This window comes from Canis lupus, chromosome 7 (genome assembly GCF_003254725.2).
Source record: "Canis lupus dingo isolate Sandy chromosome 7, ASM325472v2, whole genome shotgun sequence".
Lineage (NCBI taxonomy): Eukaryota > Metazoa > Chordata > Mammalia > Carnivora > Canidae > Canis > Canis lupus.
This window is the reverse complement of record NC_064249.1, coordinates 65,926,436-65,942,148: the sequence shown is the minus strand read 5'-3', so window position 1 is coordinate 65,942,148 and position 15,713 is coordinate 65,926,436. Positions and strand designations below refer to the sequence as shown.

The window sequence follows — 15,713 nt, the reverse complement described above, 5'->3', positions numbered from 1 at the left end:
AATAACCCATGAATATGGGATCCCTGGGTGGCGCAGTGGTTTAGCGCCTGCCTTTGGCCCAGGGCGCGATCCTGGAGACCCGGGATCGAATCCCACGTCAGGCTCCCGGTGCATGGAGCCTGCTTCTCCCTCTGCCTGTGTCTCTGCCTCTCTCTCTCTCTCTCTGTGACTATCATAAATAAATAAAAATTAAAAAAAAAAATAACCCATGAATATAAAACATTGGTGGGCCTCTCTAGTACCTTCCGTCTCTTCCTCTGTACTATATGTATAATGTCACCTATGTCTCTCCTTGTTCTACCGACTCACATTTTGATTTCATATAAATCAGCACAAGATGATTCTTCTCATACACAATAGAAATTTATTTCCAAAAATGAATTTTGAAACCTTTAGTCTAGCCCTTTTCACATATAAAGTAGCACATCTTCATTTATCTTCACCGTGATATTGCCTCTTCTGCAACTTCCCCCTCCTACTGAATCACCTATAGCAACTATTTGGGGCTATAATGTCTGGCCTTGTTAACCTTTCTTCATCTTTATGTCAGAAGAGCTGATAGGTCTCTTTGGGAGAATATATTAAAAGTTCAAGTAATGTTTTAAAATATCTCTTAGGCCTTTGCTTTTTATATCTCCTCTTGTTCTTTTCAAATTCATGTACTGTTCAACATTTGCCTCTTTCTTTGTCTTTTTTTTGTTTTTGTTTTTGTTTTAAGATTTTATTCATGAGAGACACACAGAGAGAAGCAGAGACGTAGGCAGAGAGAGAAGCAGGCTCTCTGTGGGGGGCTTGATGCGGGACTCCATCCTGGGCTCTGGGATCACACCCTGAGCCAAGGCCCTGAGCCAAAGGCAGATGTTCAGCCACTGAGCCACCTAGGCACCCCACTTAACTCTTTCCTGTTATTTAACTCTGCTGTCACAGTGCAAAGACAACCGTAGACAACATGTCAATGAAAGGCGGGACTGCTTTTCATTAAAACTTTACTTACAAAACAGGCATGGGGTAGGGGTGCCTGGATGGCTCAGTCTGTTAATCATGTAAGCATCTGACTCTTAATATCAGCTCAGGTCTTGATCTCAGGGTTGTAAGTTCAAGCCCCTGTGCCTAGGGCTGTACTTTGGGTGTGGAGCCTCCTGAAAAAAAAAATTAGCAAAAACAAGCACCTGGTTGGGTTTGGTTTGTAGGCTATAGTTTGCTGGCCCTTGTCATGGACCTGAGTGAGACCTACAGAGAATTAAAAAGCTGGTTATAATGAGTAGTTGATAATATTTTCAAGCCTTACTGCAGTACTTTCCCTGGAAGTTTCCCAAAGATTTTACATTGTCTTTGTATTTACATGTAACAAGAGTAGCAGCTTTTATTAAGTTCTGAACTCTTACCAGACATTTTTTAATAAAGATTTTACTTATTTATTTGACAGAAAGAAAGTGAATAAGCAGGTGGAGCAGGGGAGGGAGAAAGGCTCCCCACTGATCAGAGGGCCCGATGTGGGTCTCAATCTAGAACCCTGGGATCATGACCTGAGATAAAAGCGGATACTTAACTGACTGAGCCACCCAGGCGCCTCTAGACATTTTTTTTTTTTTTTTAAGAGAGCATGAATGTCCAGGGAGGGGCAGAAGGAGAGAGAGAATCTTAAGCAGGCTCCACACCCAGCATGGATCCTAGTGTGGGGCTCGATCTCATCACCCTGAGATCATCACCTGAGCCGAAATCAAGAGTCAGACCCTTAACCAACTAAGCCACCCAGGCATCCCTTGTACCAGATATTTTAATCTCTTTTAGTGTTTCCTCATTGATCTTCAGAAAAACTGTAAGAAGTAGATTGTTTTCTCCATTGTACAGACACATTGTTAAACATTTATTTGCTTGGGAAGATAAAATTGAGGTGGAAAATGCCCCTCTTTCTAGGAATGTACAGTGAAGCACTTAGTCCATTACTTCCATCCCAATAATGTTAAGCAGAATATTGGAACCTTGAAGAGTATAAAATGTCCTTGACAGGACAGAGGAAGGAGAGGTTGTATTTGTTTTGGACAGAAGGAAGAAACAGTTTTTTTTTTTTTTTTTAGGAAGAAACATTTTATAGAAGAAATATAACCACCTAACTTAATAGTTAAAAGAATTTGAGATAATTGTGATTATGTATTGAGGCATTTAAATTAATCCTTTAAATTTAAGAAAAAAATCTGCCTTCAGATTGAAGACAAATCTCAAATGAGATTTCTACTCCTACCTAGTGCATCATGCATAAGCCAGCATCAGACCCATCTCTGTTTAGTCCTTGACATGAGATCAACCTTGATATTCCTTGTCTGTCCTAAACACTAGTAGGAGTATATGCCTTATCTTGTCCATGTCGGTGGTTTTGTGCCTTATTAAAGTTTAGTGTTTGTTCATAAATTATCCCTAGATACCTGTCACGGTTGTCCTATATTTTCCATGTTTTTTATTTATTTATTTATTTTTTTAATTTTTATTTATTTATGATAGTCACAGAGAGAGAGAGAGAGGCAGAGACACAGGCAGAGGGAGAAGCAGGCTCCATGCACCAGGAGCCCGATGTGGGATTCGATCCCGGGTCTCCAGGATCACGCCCTGAGCCAAAGGCAGGCGCCAAACCGCTGCGCCACCCAGGGATCCTTCCATGTTTTTTAAATGATAAAAACACTTGGTACATAGACTAAGGAGTATACTTCTATAGTAAATGCTAATGGGAAAGGATATATTGAAGCACTATATGTTATTTAGTAATTAGCAACTTTAGATGTAGAATTAACAATCCACAACCTGTAATTGTACCTAGGTATTTCTTTTTTGGAATGAGAGAGCATTCCTCTGATATATAAATATCAGAAAGTCCATTCTGACACATTTTTTTATATGTTCTTGATTGCTACATTAAAAAATAATTATTAAACCATTTCCTTATTAGATTACATCAACTTGATAGAGAAGGAAGAGAATTCTTCAACATATTTTAGGAGTTTTAGAGACAAGCTATTCATAATAGAAAGTATGTTTAGAAAATAATGTGAGCAATTTTATAGTTCTTTATTACTTAAAACTTAAGAAAATTATCTCCCTCCTTTATTTTCAACCTTAAGATCTTGAAATATTTTATTTAAGAAAACACAAAAATCTCTTTAACAATTTATTCTAATGTATTAGAAAATGACATTATTTTCGTAACAGTGGGCTTCTCTCTTCTAGAGGTTGCCTATGGAGAATATACATTCATAGGTTGATAACATTTTACAAAGGTAGAATCGTGTATGCATAGAATTTGTTTAATGTTTATCTCAGTGTGAAATTTGAGTTACAAAAATGAGCAGAGAAAGGCGACCCTCTTATTTGTTTTGTCTCTTATAAGAAGTATCCTATTGTTATTTTCCAGACTGTGCTAGCCTGATGAAAAAGTGTGTGCAGTGTCGGGCAGTAGTTGAACGAAGAGTGCCTTTCATTATGTGTTGTGGAGGGAAAAGTTCAGAAGATGCCACTGATGACATCTGTAAGTGTATTCTCTTGAGCTTTTTTTTACTTCCTTCTGTTTGGAACTTCCATGAACATTTGTCTTACGTGTAGTACACTGTTGCCTTGTAAAGCACAAGGTATGTGACCTGAATCTACAGAGGAACGGGTGGGGTTTTGCTCTTGTTACAGGAAACTTGAAATTATATTTTTCTAACTTGCATTATGATCATAGAACTATAAGCATTTATTTTTTAAGAAACTTTCCATATATGATATAAAGAAAATCATTGTATTCTTGCTTAAAGAAAATATGCTCTTTTAGGATTAAATTTAGTATATCTTGGCAGAACAGCATATTACAATTTTTTTTTCAGTTACACAAGTATTAACACATCATTCCTTTGTGTAGCAGGTTTTACCTAGTGCATGTCAGTATTCTGTATAGTGTTTATTTGGGACAGAGTAACTGTACATATACTGAAGTATAACTCAAGAAGTAGAAAGGTGAAAAGTAAATTATTTACTTTCAACATTTTAATACAACAGCTGTATAAAGTATTTTTCAACTTTGCTCTGGATACAAGCTTGGGTTATATCTTTGATTTCTTTGTTCTGTGTACACATGAGGAATAACTTTAGTGTAACCACTTTTGCTCAGGGCTTTTGGTCTTTATCACCAGTAGAGTTGAATAAAAATCCCAGGGACAAATTAACTAGAGTTAAAAAAGTAAAAATCTAGAGAGTAATAAAAGTTGGAAACAAAACAAAAAACAAGTTGGAAAAACAAATTTCCCTCCATTTAGCAGACCCACTGATGGTCACAGCTTTCCTTGCATGGAGTTCCTCTTCTCCAATCAATAGCAAGGAGGGTTGGGCATAAAGGAAGAAGCCTAGGTTTTTGTGTGTTCTCATAAACGTCATCTAACAGACTTTATAATTACTGCTGCCAAAACTGGCTTAAAAATGTTGTGTTGCCTCCATCCTTGGGTTTGTGTACAACATGAGAACAGAGAAAACAAGCATAAAATGTATTTGTGAGCTTGCCAAAGGAACCAAGTAGAGCCTCGGAAAACCCAAACATCTGTATGTTGATTGTTGTCTAGCTGAATTAAATATAAATAGAGAATAATGTGCAAATTTATTTCTTTCTGAAGACTATAAATGAAGGAGTATAATGTGAATGTATCTTATTGTCCATGAATGAGAAAAAATTTTAAGGAGGATTTTATTAATAGTCTTGTGTTTTTAATAAAGCAGTAATAATTTTAGAAATAAAAAATTCATTGATGTGTCAAAAAAGTCATAACATTAAAATATTTTACTCCTATTGTATAGCAAGTGGAAATATTCCAGTGTTACAAAAGGACAAGGATAATACCAATGTCAATGCTGATGTGCAAAAGCTGCAGCAGCAGTTACAGGACATTAAAGAGCAGGTAATAATGATTTCTTTATGGTAAATGATGATTCTAAGAAATGGATTTAATATTTTTCTGTAAAACTAACGTTTATGTAGTAAGTGAGGTTCATATTAGGATGTCAGTTATATATTTGAATATTTGCAAAAAGTATTATGATTTGAAGATTTAATCAGGCACTTCTAAAAGAAGAAATGCACAGGTGACCAATAAACATGAAAAGTATTCAACCAGATTAGTAATCAAGAAATGAAAATTGGGGCACCTGGCTGACTCATTCAGTAGAGCAGTTAGGACTCTTGGGGTCGTGAGTCCAGGCCCCACTTTGGGCATAGAACTTACATTAAAAAAGAAGAAGAAATGAAAACTAAAACTACAGTGAGGTGCCTTTTCTCACCTACCGGACAGCATGGAAAACTCAGTGTTAGAAATTGTCAATACAAAGTGTTAGAATACAAAGTGTTAGAATACATAGCAGGCAGGCATAACTCACACACTGCTGATGGGAATATAAATTACTAAAAATACTTTGGAAAAGTTTGTCATTATAATAGTATAAGTAAGTAAGATATTGTTTTGGGATGCAAACTTGTAAAAAAAAATGTACAGATGTGTTCAATCAATAGAGAGGTACATAAAGTGCCGATTACATACATCTGATCAGTTTGTGAACTGTTATCAAGCTGTACGTTTATGATTTGTGCACATTTCTGTATAGACGTGATACTTCAGTAGAAAGGAAAATATATTCTCTCTCTCTCTCTCTCTCTCTCTCTCTCACACACACACACACACACACCACCCCATAAAGAAAAGCAAAGGAAAGAAGAATGCAATATTTAGAATAGTGGGTATCAGTGAGGGGTAGATGGAAAAGATTCGAGGATGTATGGAGAGGCTTCAAAAGAAAGGGTAGCATTCTATCCTTTAAACTTGTTCTTCATACTTATACATGCCAACAGATGTACTCTTTTATCTACTCAATATTTAATAGCAGCAACAGTAAAATAAAGAAGTTAGTTAAAACTTTTTACATATATAGTAAGAAAGTCTGTCCCCCGCCTCCCCGTCCCCACTTTACCATTAGTCCCAGCAATTAAAGCAGATCCAAAGAATTGAGAAGCACAGGGTATTATTTCTTTAGTTTGGGTATCACATCAGTGTTGCCATACAGTTGTTAATCATCTCTCTTGTCCTCGTACTGAATTTATAAGAAAGTGACATAATAATGAGTCAGGATAACTAATGACCCTTGTGATATAAGTAATATGGGTAGATACAGTAATTTAGAATTAGACATGTATATTTACTAGGAATTTAAACACTCATATGAAAAGATGACAACTCTGTGACTGAGCTAGGTTTTCTTTTGAAATCTCGCACCAGTAAAACTTACTGTGTAATGAATAAGTAAAGATAAACATGGATTTTCCAGTTCTTATGTAGGAACATAAAAATAGGAACATATTTAGCTCATTCTAATATAAAATTAGAACATTTCAAAAATCTTGAAGCTCCTTAGAAACTCATTTCTTTTTCACTAAGACACTTATTGGAAGGTAAAACTGATTTTTTAAAAAAAATTTTTAAATTTTTATTTATTTATGATAGTCACACACAGAGAGAGAAAGAGAGGCAGAGACACAGGCAGAGGGAGAAGCAGGCTCCATGCACTGGGAGCCCGATGTGGGATTCGATCCCGGGTCTCCAGGATTGCGCCTTGGGCCAAAGGCAGGCGCTAAACCGCTGCACCACGCAGGGATCCCTGATTTTTGAATATATCTTCTGCAAAAAAAGCATTTCATCCCCTAATTGTGAATTAAAATTGTTCTTAAAGTGAACAGTGACAGCTTCTGAGCCTTACTATGGATCCTGAAAAATTCAGCTCTACCTTTATCCAAGTTTAGCACTCCAAAGAAGTGTCTTCTGTAAATAATCTTCATGACCATATTTCATTACTAAAATATTTAAACAGTCACAAGAAGATTCATTTTCTGAGGATTGATGGGATTTCTTACAGGGAATCCTTCAAGGTTACCAAGACAAAGCAGCTAAATAATCCTTTTTAAAATTTAAATCTCCAATCTTTCTATTTCAATTTCTCTCCAAAATTTCTATTCCAATCTTTCCAGTGTAATTTCATGTAGTAATAAGTATATATTAATCTCAAAGAAACTTAACCTAGGCTGCATAGATGTGTTTACTTTTGGAAATAAGAGCTATTAATTAACTGTATATAACTTGTGAAAATTTAATGCAAAAGAAACTATTTAAATGGCACTAGAAGGCACGTTTGGCTTTTTTCCCCCCCCAGAATATTTATTTATTTACTTATTTTGTATGTATTTTTTATTGGAGTTCAGTATGCCAACATAATAGCATAACACCCAGTGCTTCATTTGGCTTTTTTAAAATAAAAAAATATGTAATTTTCTACAGCTTTGTTTCTCAAACTTTTAGATAAGTGTGAAAATTTACTTTAGAAGGCTGGGGTTTGTGCTCGCTTCAGCAGCACATACACTAGAAGGCTGGGGTTAACAATAAAGATTACAGTTCTTTCCCCCTGCCCACCACAGTGATCTCTGGTTTTGTTGAAGTTGATCATTACATTTTCTTGTAGGCTTTAGGCCTAGTTTATTAATCTAGACCTCCTTTTTTAATTATTTCATTTCTGTGTTATTTGGGGAAAAGTATAATTTAGAACAAAGTATTGTGATATATTAAGGTAAAATATTTTTATAAAGCATAAAATGTTCTTTTGTGAATGAATATATGAGCTTTCCTAGGGTGTTTTTACAAAAGTATACCTAACATTCTAGTAATTATTCTGAGTTCATGAGGTTACATTTATTAATATGTAACCAAGACTTATGGTTTTTAACATAAGGGGGTTCTACATTGAAAATTATCCAGTGAAGCATGTTTTGGAGTGAGAGCCCTGAGGCATAGGACCCCAGTTCACATTGTGGCCTGCTGTGGGGAAGGGTTTATTAGCCCCATGAAGTCTCAGTTTCGTGTTTTTTGTTGTTGTTTTGTTGTTTTTAAGATTTATTTATTCATGAGAGACACAGACTGAGAGAGAGAGGCAGAGACATAGGCAGAGGGAGAAACACACTCCTTGCAGGGAGCCCCATGCAGGACTCAATCCTGGATCCTGGGATCACGACCTGAACTGAAAGCAGGTGCCCAGCCGTGGAGCCACCCAGGCGTCCCAGTTTCCTTGTTTTTAAAGTAGGAGTGACAATAGGGCTGAGATCCTATCATAGTGTATGTCCTGTGGTTTTACGGACATCTCTACATTGCTCCCTCTCTCTCCAGTAGTCCTGATAATACGGTCATAGTTTCATACAAGAATAGCATAGTACCCAGAGTTGGGGAATCTGACTTAGGCTGCAAGTGGCTGTTTTTATCCATTTCCTAGTAGATTTTGGCATTGGCATTTTTTGTTTTATATAGTATTTATTTGTAGTGCCTTTGATATAGTCCTGACAGTACAACCAATATTTCTATTTTATAGGGATGACATTGTAACTATTTAAAATTTTTTAATTAAAAAAATTTGTTTTTATACTTTAGACTGACAAAAGATTGAAACAACAAAAGAAAATGTTACAAAGTTGTTACATGTTACAGTTTCAAAATATGAAATGTTTCAGCATTTATTACTTTGTTATCTCACATTCCAGACCATGTGCCCTGTGTGTTTGGATCGGCTGAAGAATATGATTTTCCTATGTGGCCATGGAACATGCCAGCTCTGCGGAGACCGAATGAGTGAATGTCCTATTTGTCGCAAGGCTATTGAACGAAGGATTCTTTTGTATTAAGAACCTCAGTGTGTTTTCATAGCTGAAGTATTTGGTCACGAGCTCTTAGTAATCTATTAAGCTAGTTGGAGGGTCTATTGAATTGATTTTTAATACCATAGTTTTTTTTCTAGAGTGTAATTAGACTGTAAATGTGCCAGAACAAAAAACCTCTATAAAACAGTGTTTGAAGTTGTGTTTTTTGTTTTTGGTTCTTTTAATTTGAAACATCAAATCCATGTAATTCATAGGCAATTTACTTGTCACTTCTAAGGGAAAAATCCTTTAAGGATCTCCTGTTTTTTGGTTTTTGTTGCATTTTTTCTTCTAGTTTATAAATTTGTTAGGCCTCAACAAATGTAGTTCCTTATGATCAGCTATCCTTCAATAATCATGATTTTACACAGTGGGTTGACATAGGTACTCAAAGCAGTCATACATCAAATGAATGGGGCAAGGCAAACCATTAGGTCACATGTATCAAGTGACAAATTATAATACAGGTTTTACATGGTTAATATTGAAGAGAGGATTATCTTTTTAAGAAAAAAGTTCTGCAAATGATTGATTCTGAATTCTTTGAATGAAAGCATGAAATGAGAGTAGTGACTTTGCATTTAGCCTCATTTCTAGACTTAAAAGGAAAATTGTTTAACTTGAATCAAATTGCCAGTTTCAAGATGATTGACATGAAAAGGAAAAATAAGCAGTCATACTGGGGAACTAAGGTGGGGGGAAGTGGCCAGTAAACGAGTACCTATTAACTGACCATTAAAAGTTGCCTTTCATATATATTAATTTATACACTGTTCTGTTTCCCAGCCTTTAAAAAAAAGTCTGTGAAAAGTATACCTCAGTTTTCCCTGTGGTTCCTTATCCAGGCTTGATCTGACCAGTGAAATAATGTTGCCCTATTTGGGTCTCTGAGGTTCCATGTAACTTCTCTCATGTACTGAATAGTACCCACAGTGATCTGAGAAGGATAATGCATTGTCCCAAGGCAGCAATCTTTTTCTTGTCCTTATCTGTTCATTCTGACAGTGTTACTGGTTCTACCTTCATCATAAGCCCTACTTCTGTTTTCTTTCAGTTGCTAAGGCTTGTAAAGAAAACACTCTCCTTATACCTACATATTGAGGATGTTAGTTAAATTGCCAGTAGTATCCAAGACATAGTAAGTAACCTAATAATAAATACTTACTTTAGATTGACCAGGACATTAACAAAAATATGTCTGATTATCTGTAGTTTGTTGTTTTTTTTAACTCAAACCGATTCTAGAGCATCTGATCTTTTCTCTCTGAATGAGTAGTCTTACTTTATCTAGGATGAATCTACATATAAATAAGTGTTTTGGGGTCATTGCTGCTAGATTATAAAAATATCACCTGTTTACAGTGGTGTCTACTATATACTATGTATAAGCTTATTCGTAAGGATGTAGCTATCTTGTGTTTTTTTCCGTTCTTTGATTCTGGTTCTTTCTTTTTTTTTTTTTTTTCTTTTTTTGTTTGGTTGGTTTTGTTTTGTTTTGTTTTTTTACAACAACTCAATTTAAGAATATTCCTGGCAATTTAATGACTGCTGCCTTTGCAAGTCCTGATGAAAACAGTGGTGAGCTTTTGCTGACTGATTTTGTAGTCTTGGTACTTCCATATCTGTGTTTAGCTGAATAACTTAGAATTTAGAACAGTAAAATTTTTATAAATTTTAAATTTGAAAACTTATATGGATTCAGTTATCTAATAAAGGGCCACGGAGGCTATTTTTTAAGCCATATTTTAAAGTTACAGAAAGATAGAACATCTGACATGATGTTCACTTAAAGAAACAGACTATTTTCTTTTAGATTTGAAAATAGCAAAAGTCAGGATTTTTTTTTTTTCTTCCATGCCATAGGCGGCCCATCTCTTTTCCACTAGATCAGTTGGAGAGGAGGGAACACCTGGCTGACTCATGCATGGTTCAGCCATCAAGTGAATTTTACGGTCTAGAGCTCTACTTTACTTAAGTCCTTTTTGTCTTAGGAGCTTGCAGTGCTTAAACTTACATCCCTAAAAGGTAATTTCCTTTTCCAGACTAGTTTGTATCTTCGACATTAAAAATACAATAACATAAACTATTACAAAAAATCATAAGGTCACTATGATTACAATGCTGTGTACTTGTGAATTTTCTATATTTGTACCACTTTGAAATTTGTTTAATGAATAGGTGTCTCTCTATTTGTGTTTCAAGCATCTGAAAAATTATTTTAAATTTATTTTGTGTTTTTGAGTGAGATTAAGATAAGAACTGAGTTAAGTGACTTTCTTCTAACTATGAAAATGCTACCTCTTATATGTCTCTCAGCAGCACTTTCCCAGTTAGGTATGTTTCCTTCTCATCAGCTCATTATCATGTGCCTCAGAAGAGCTTTTACTTTTCCTAGACTCATTAAAAAAAAAACAAAACAAAACAAAAAAAAAACATAGCATTCATTTGTTCGAAAAAGTATTTATTGGGCCTCAGAGGCTAGATACACAACATTGAAAAATGATCAGGATCTTAGCACACACAGAATCTCTAGTGCAGCAGTTGTACATTTGAAGAAATCTGTAGTCAAGAAGGGATCCAAAGGTACTGATAACATTTCTTCCCAATGTTTCAGAAGAGTTGTCATTAAGTAGCATTTGGATTCCCTCTTTGCCCCTTCAGTCCTACCACATTTTCTCCTCTACTCTAAGACTATCAGCTTTGTTGCCTGAAACACATACACAACTTAACCAGATGGTGCTATTCTAATCGTTTTTGTTCACATAGTTTAACATTCATACTGCTTATACTATATATGTATTTAATTTTGTTGGGAGCAAAAAGGCTTTTCAAGAGATCATTTTGTATTAGTGTAAGAATAGTATATTAGACAAATGTTTAGCTTAGCTGGCCAAATCATAATTGGACAAGATGTTTGTAATTTTATACATTGCAAATTGACCAGCTGGTTACTGAGACATATAATTAATTAATGACGTTGAAAATACCATTCTTAAATTTGTATCTTTGATGGCTTTAGCCTGTAAGAGCATTTTAGCATATTGAAATGAAATGCATGCTGCTTAAGATTTGTCCAATTCGAATTTCAAAGCTTGCTGGGTCATGTTCTTGTTTGTTATAAATTTTGAATTGAACCCTTTTCGGCTAGGAATTATTTACACTTACAAACTAAGAGACTTAGTGATGGGGTAGGATAGAGAGTAAGGAGTTGCTGTCAGTGTTTGAATTTAGAGAAAAAAGGGATTTGAGAAAATCATGTAGATTTCATCAAAGCAGTAAGCAGAGAGAATATACTTGATTGAATAATAAAACAGGTCTTTCAACCAGTTTTTAATGTCATTTAATTGACAGTTGCTTTGTAAACTATATGGTTTAATATGTCTGGCTTTAAAAAAGTCCAAAGGAAAAGCACCTATCCTGTCAGAGTGTCTAAAATGATATAGTAAAATAGTTTGTGTAAAAATTGAGATTTTGGAATAGAATTTTTTGTATTTTTTTATTGTGGTAGAGATGCAACATGAAATTTACCATCTTCACTATCTTTAAGTATATAGGTCAATAGTGTTAAGTATATTCATGTTGTTCAACAGCTATCTAGAACTTCCTCACCTTGCAGAATTAAAACTCCATACCCATTAACTCTCCTCCCCCCAGTTGAATAGAGTTTTCATTAAATGTAAATCAAGAAACAACTTGAATTATCTTAATTGTGTTTGCAAGATTTAAAGTCATGGTCAACCTTAAGTTCCTAAGATTTGGGGGATGACAGAATTTATTCCCTTCCTCCCAGCTGTTATAAATCATAATTTGAGTTGGTATTAAATGTCTGTTAATTGGAAGGGTTTGTTACTTCGTTTAGAGCCAGAGGAAGGGGGAACACATTTTAAACATTAGAATTAGTTTTAAATTTGTAGTGAATTGGGAAGGTAATAGATTTTCACAGACTGTGTGCCTTGTTGAAAATGTCAGTTGTCTTTAAGTCTCCTTGAAACAGTCTCAAAATATTTTTTTCCTCTCAAAAACACAACCTAATTTTATTTGCTTGAATATTATGATAGGAATGCTTACTGATATTACTTGATAATTATATAATAGCCTTGGAACTTTAACATTTATATATACACACATATATAAAAAACTATAGCAGTATTAATAATCACAGTTGTACTTCTTTAAAACATTAAATTTGAGGAAAAACTATTTAATGCTGTCTCGTGTACATTGCTTTGCTATAGTGAGGGGGAAAACCCTTTAGATTGAGACTCAGTTTACTAATAAATGGTTAGTAGAGGATGAAACTAGAGTGTGAAAATATGAACGAGTTAGTGGAGCTGATGAATTAAAATCATAAGTTGCTACATTGGCATTTTCTACCTCCTTTTCTGTCAGAGTATTACTTTTCCAGCTTTTATTCTTTTTTGTGACTAAGGAAGAGATGAGAACCCAAGGTTCAATTTGGAATTTTTATGTTGTTGAGGATTTAAGCAGTAGGTACAGGAAGGGTGACTTGCCACATCAATTTTGCGTGTAAATCCATAACTACAGGTTATGACTGACATCTACAAAATGTGTAAGAAAGGTAATATTGCTGAATATTTTTGCTTTTCCTGTACAGTCTACATGACTTTGTTTCATAAACGTGACTTCTTTCCTCCAAAATGCAAAATGGTCATGTAATTTTCTATAAAATAAACAGGCCATTTTGTCTGAAATCTATAATTTCAGGAAGCTATTGGAAGTTCTGACTCAGGGCTTTGTAACAGTTTAAGCAATTGTTAATTATATTTTGGAAAATCCATCTACATAATTCTTCAGTGCCTTGAAAGAATTATTAACTTGGCAACACTACTAAAACTTTTTAGAAGACTGTCTTTAGTGTGGGTGCATCATCACACACACGTTTATAAGATGTATTGCTTAGCTTGTGTTAATAGCAATACTGCATGTGTGCTGGGTTTGGGTAATTCTTTAAAGGAAGTTTTCTAGATTTGCACTTGATATTTGTTTTTTTTTTAAACTGATATTTATGGCCATGACACTGTTACCAGAAAAGTAATTCTATAAGTCATTATGCAAAGTCATGTATAGGTAGCATCTGGGAAGAAGAGCTAGGGTTCATACAGTTTGCTATTTTAATATGAAAGGAGAGTCTGTTTGGTAAACACAGATTGTCTTCCCCTCATGAACAAAAGATCTTTTATTAAGTGATTTGGTTTAAAAATATTTTTTTTAAGGAAATCATGGATTGCATGTTCTTCTTAATGCTAGTCTTACTTAGCCTGAATCCACAAAATTGTTCTGTTAATTTCAGTATGCTTGTCATCCTAAATACAGTATATTCAGTGTGATAGAAAGCAGTTTAAATGACACATAGGAATGTTTTGCTTTGTATTTTTTCCAGTGTTTTTTAGCTCCCACTTGATTAGTCTTGCTCGTGAATATAGTTTCTGTATGGCAAATGATTCTTGCTTATTTAGCTTTTGTTAAAAAACACTTAGCAAGAGCTAAGCTTTTAAAAATAAGTGCAAACATTTACCATTAATAAAACTTACACTGTAATATTATATAGTGCTTTTCTCTGATCTTTTGAAAGTATTCATATGAATTTTGATTTTTAAGGTATTGAAAACATATCTCAGTATATCAAACCTATTATTGGAAAGGAAATTACCATGTGTTTGAAAAACAAGGACATACATCTTCAACTCAACATAAGACATAGGTGCCCACATCTAGAAGGCTGTCATTACAGTTGTTTACATTTAAGGTACCTCTATCTAAAGGGCCAAAGAACCTTTTCATATTTTAACACAGTCTTTCAGGATATTGTGAAAGTAGTCTCCATAGGATAAATTTGATAGAAAATCAGTCAACCAGTTAGGAAGACTCAATTTTTCTATATAAAGTTTATTCCTCTTCATAATTCAGATGTAGATTTCATTTTCAAAAGATAAACATTTTAAAGCAATGATTTCTTTGGCTTTTTTAGTGTTTTGTGACTAAATCAGTAATTGAATGGTTTGGAGTTATTTTTTTCAAGTTAATAGAAGCAATTATTTCTCATTGAGAGGTTGTCTGGTTCTAGTTCAAAAGATTCAGTATGTGTATCTGGAATGTTTAAGAAGGAAAACCATCTGAAACAAAATATTTTAATTGTTTATTTGAAAAAAGCGTATGTATTCCAACTTTAAAATTGTGAATTTATTTTTTGATAACCTCTAACTGTATTTCTGTTGCTGTATAATTAGATGTTTCATGGCAATATTTTTTATTAAATTGAAACTGTGTAGGTTTTTAAAATAAAGACATTTCAGAAAGTCTGATTTATATTTTTTATCAAAATCTGATTCATATTTTTTATTCATCCTTCACAGAAGTTCAAATTATTTGTTAGTCTTACAGTGTAGCATTTCCCAAATTTACGGACAGTGAAAACTTTTAAATGGTGCATTACAGAGTAGTGATAGTTTATAAGATAGAATGAAAGCATGGATTAAAGTAGGACACCAAAAATTATTTCAGGTAATTGCTGAATAATGATCATTTGACAAATAGTTTTTTTTTTTTCCCCCTTTAAAACAAAACTAGTTGGTAAACTCATTTTGTTAAACACACAGAAATAAACCTTATAAGGGCAATATTATGAAAGGATAGGACAGATCCAGAACAGAGCCCATTGATCACTGAATAGGTGACATAGCAATGAAACTGTTAGGTAACGCTGCCTTTGCACTAATGCTCTAATCAAATGTAATGTGTTCATGCTTTAGGTTCCTCTTTATATCAGGTTCTTGCATTCTCAGATATGGCAGCTTTCTGAAAGGCTGATTTTTCGAGTCAAATAAATATTCTTTACTTTTCATTTAAGAGTATTACCCTCCCTTCCTGTCTCTCTTCTTCCTTTCTACAGAACACCAAGTAACATCTTAAGTGGAACATTGACCTACAGATTGGAAAACGCTTTTACGGGTGA

General features: G+C 34.3%; 1 protein-coding gene across 1 annotated transcript in view; it reads left to right on the top strand.

Annotated features, from left to right (window-relative positions):
- The window catches only part of MIB1 (MIB E3 ubiquitin protein ligase 1), a 137,371-nt gene extending 122,314 nt beyond the window's left edge, over window positions 1-15,057 (top strand). The window contains exons 19-21 of the mRNA XM_025429334.3: window positions 3,404-3,517; window positions 4,816-4,916; window positions 8,585-15,057. Coding sequence (XP_025285119.1) covers window positions 3,404-3,517; window positions 4,816-4,916; window positions 8,585-8,725 — 356 coding nt within the window. The 3' untranslated portion in view covers window positions 8,726-15,057. The remainder of the gene's footprint in view (window positions 1-3,403; window positions 3,518-4,815; window positions 4,917-8,584) is intronic.
- Window positions 15,058-15,713: the final 656 nt, after the last annotated feature.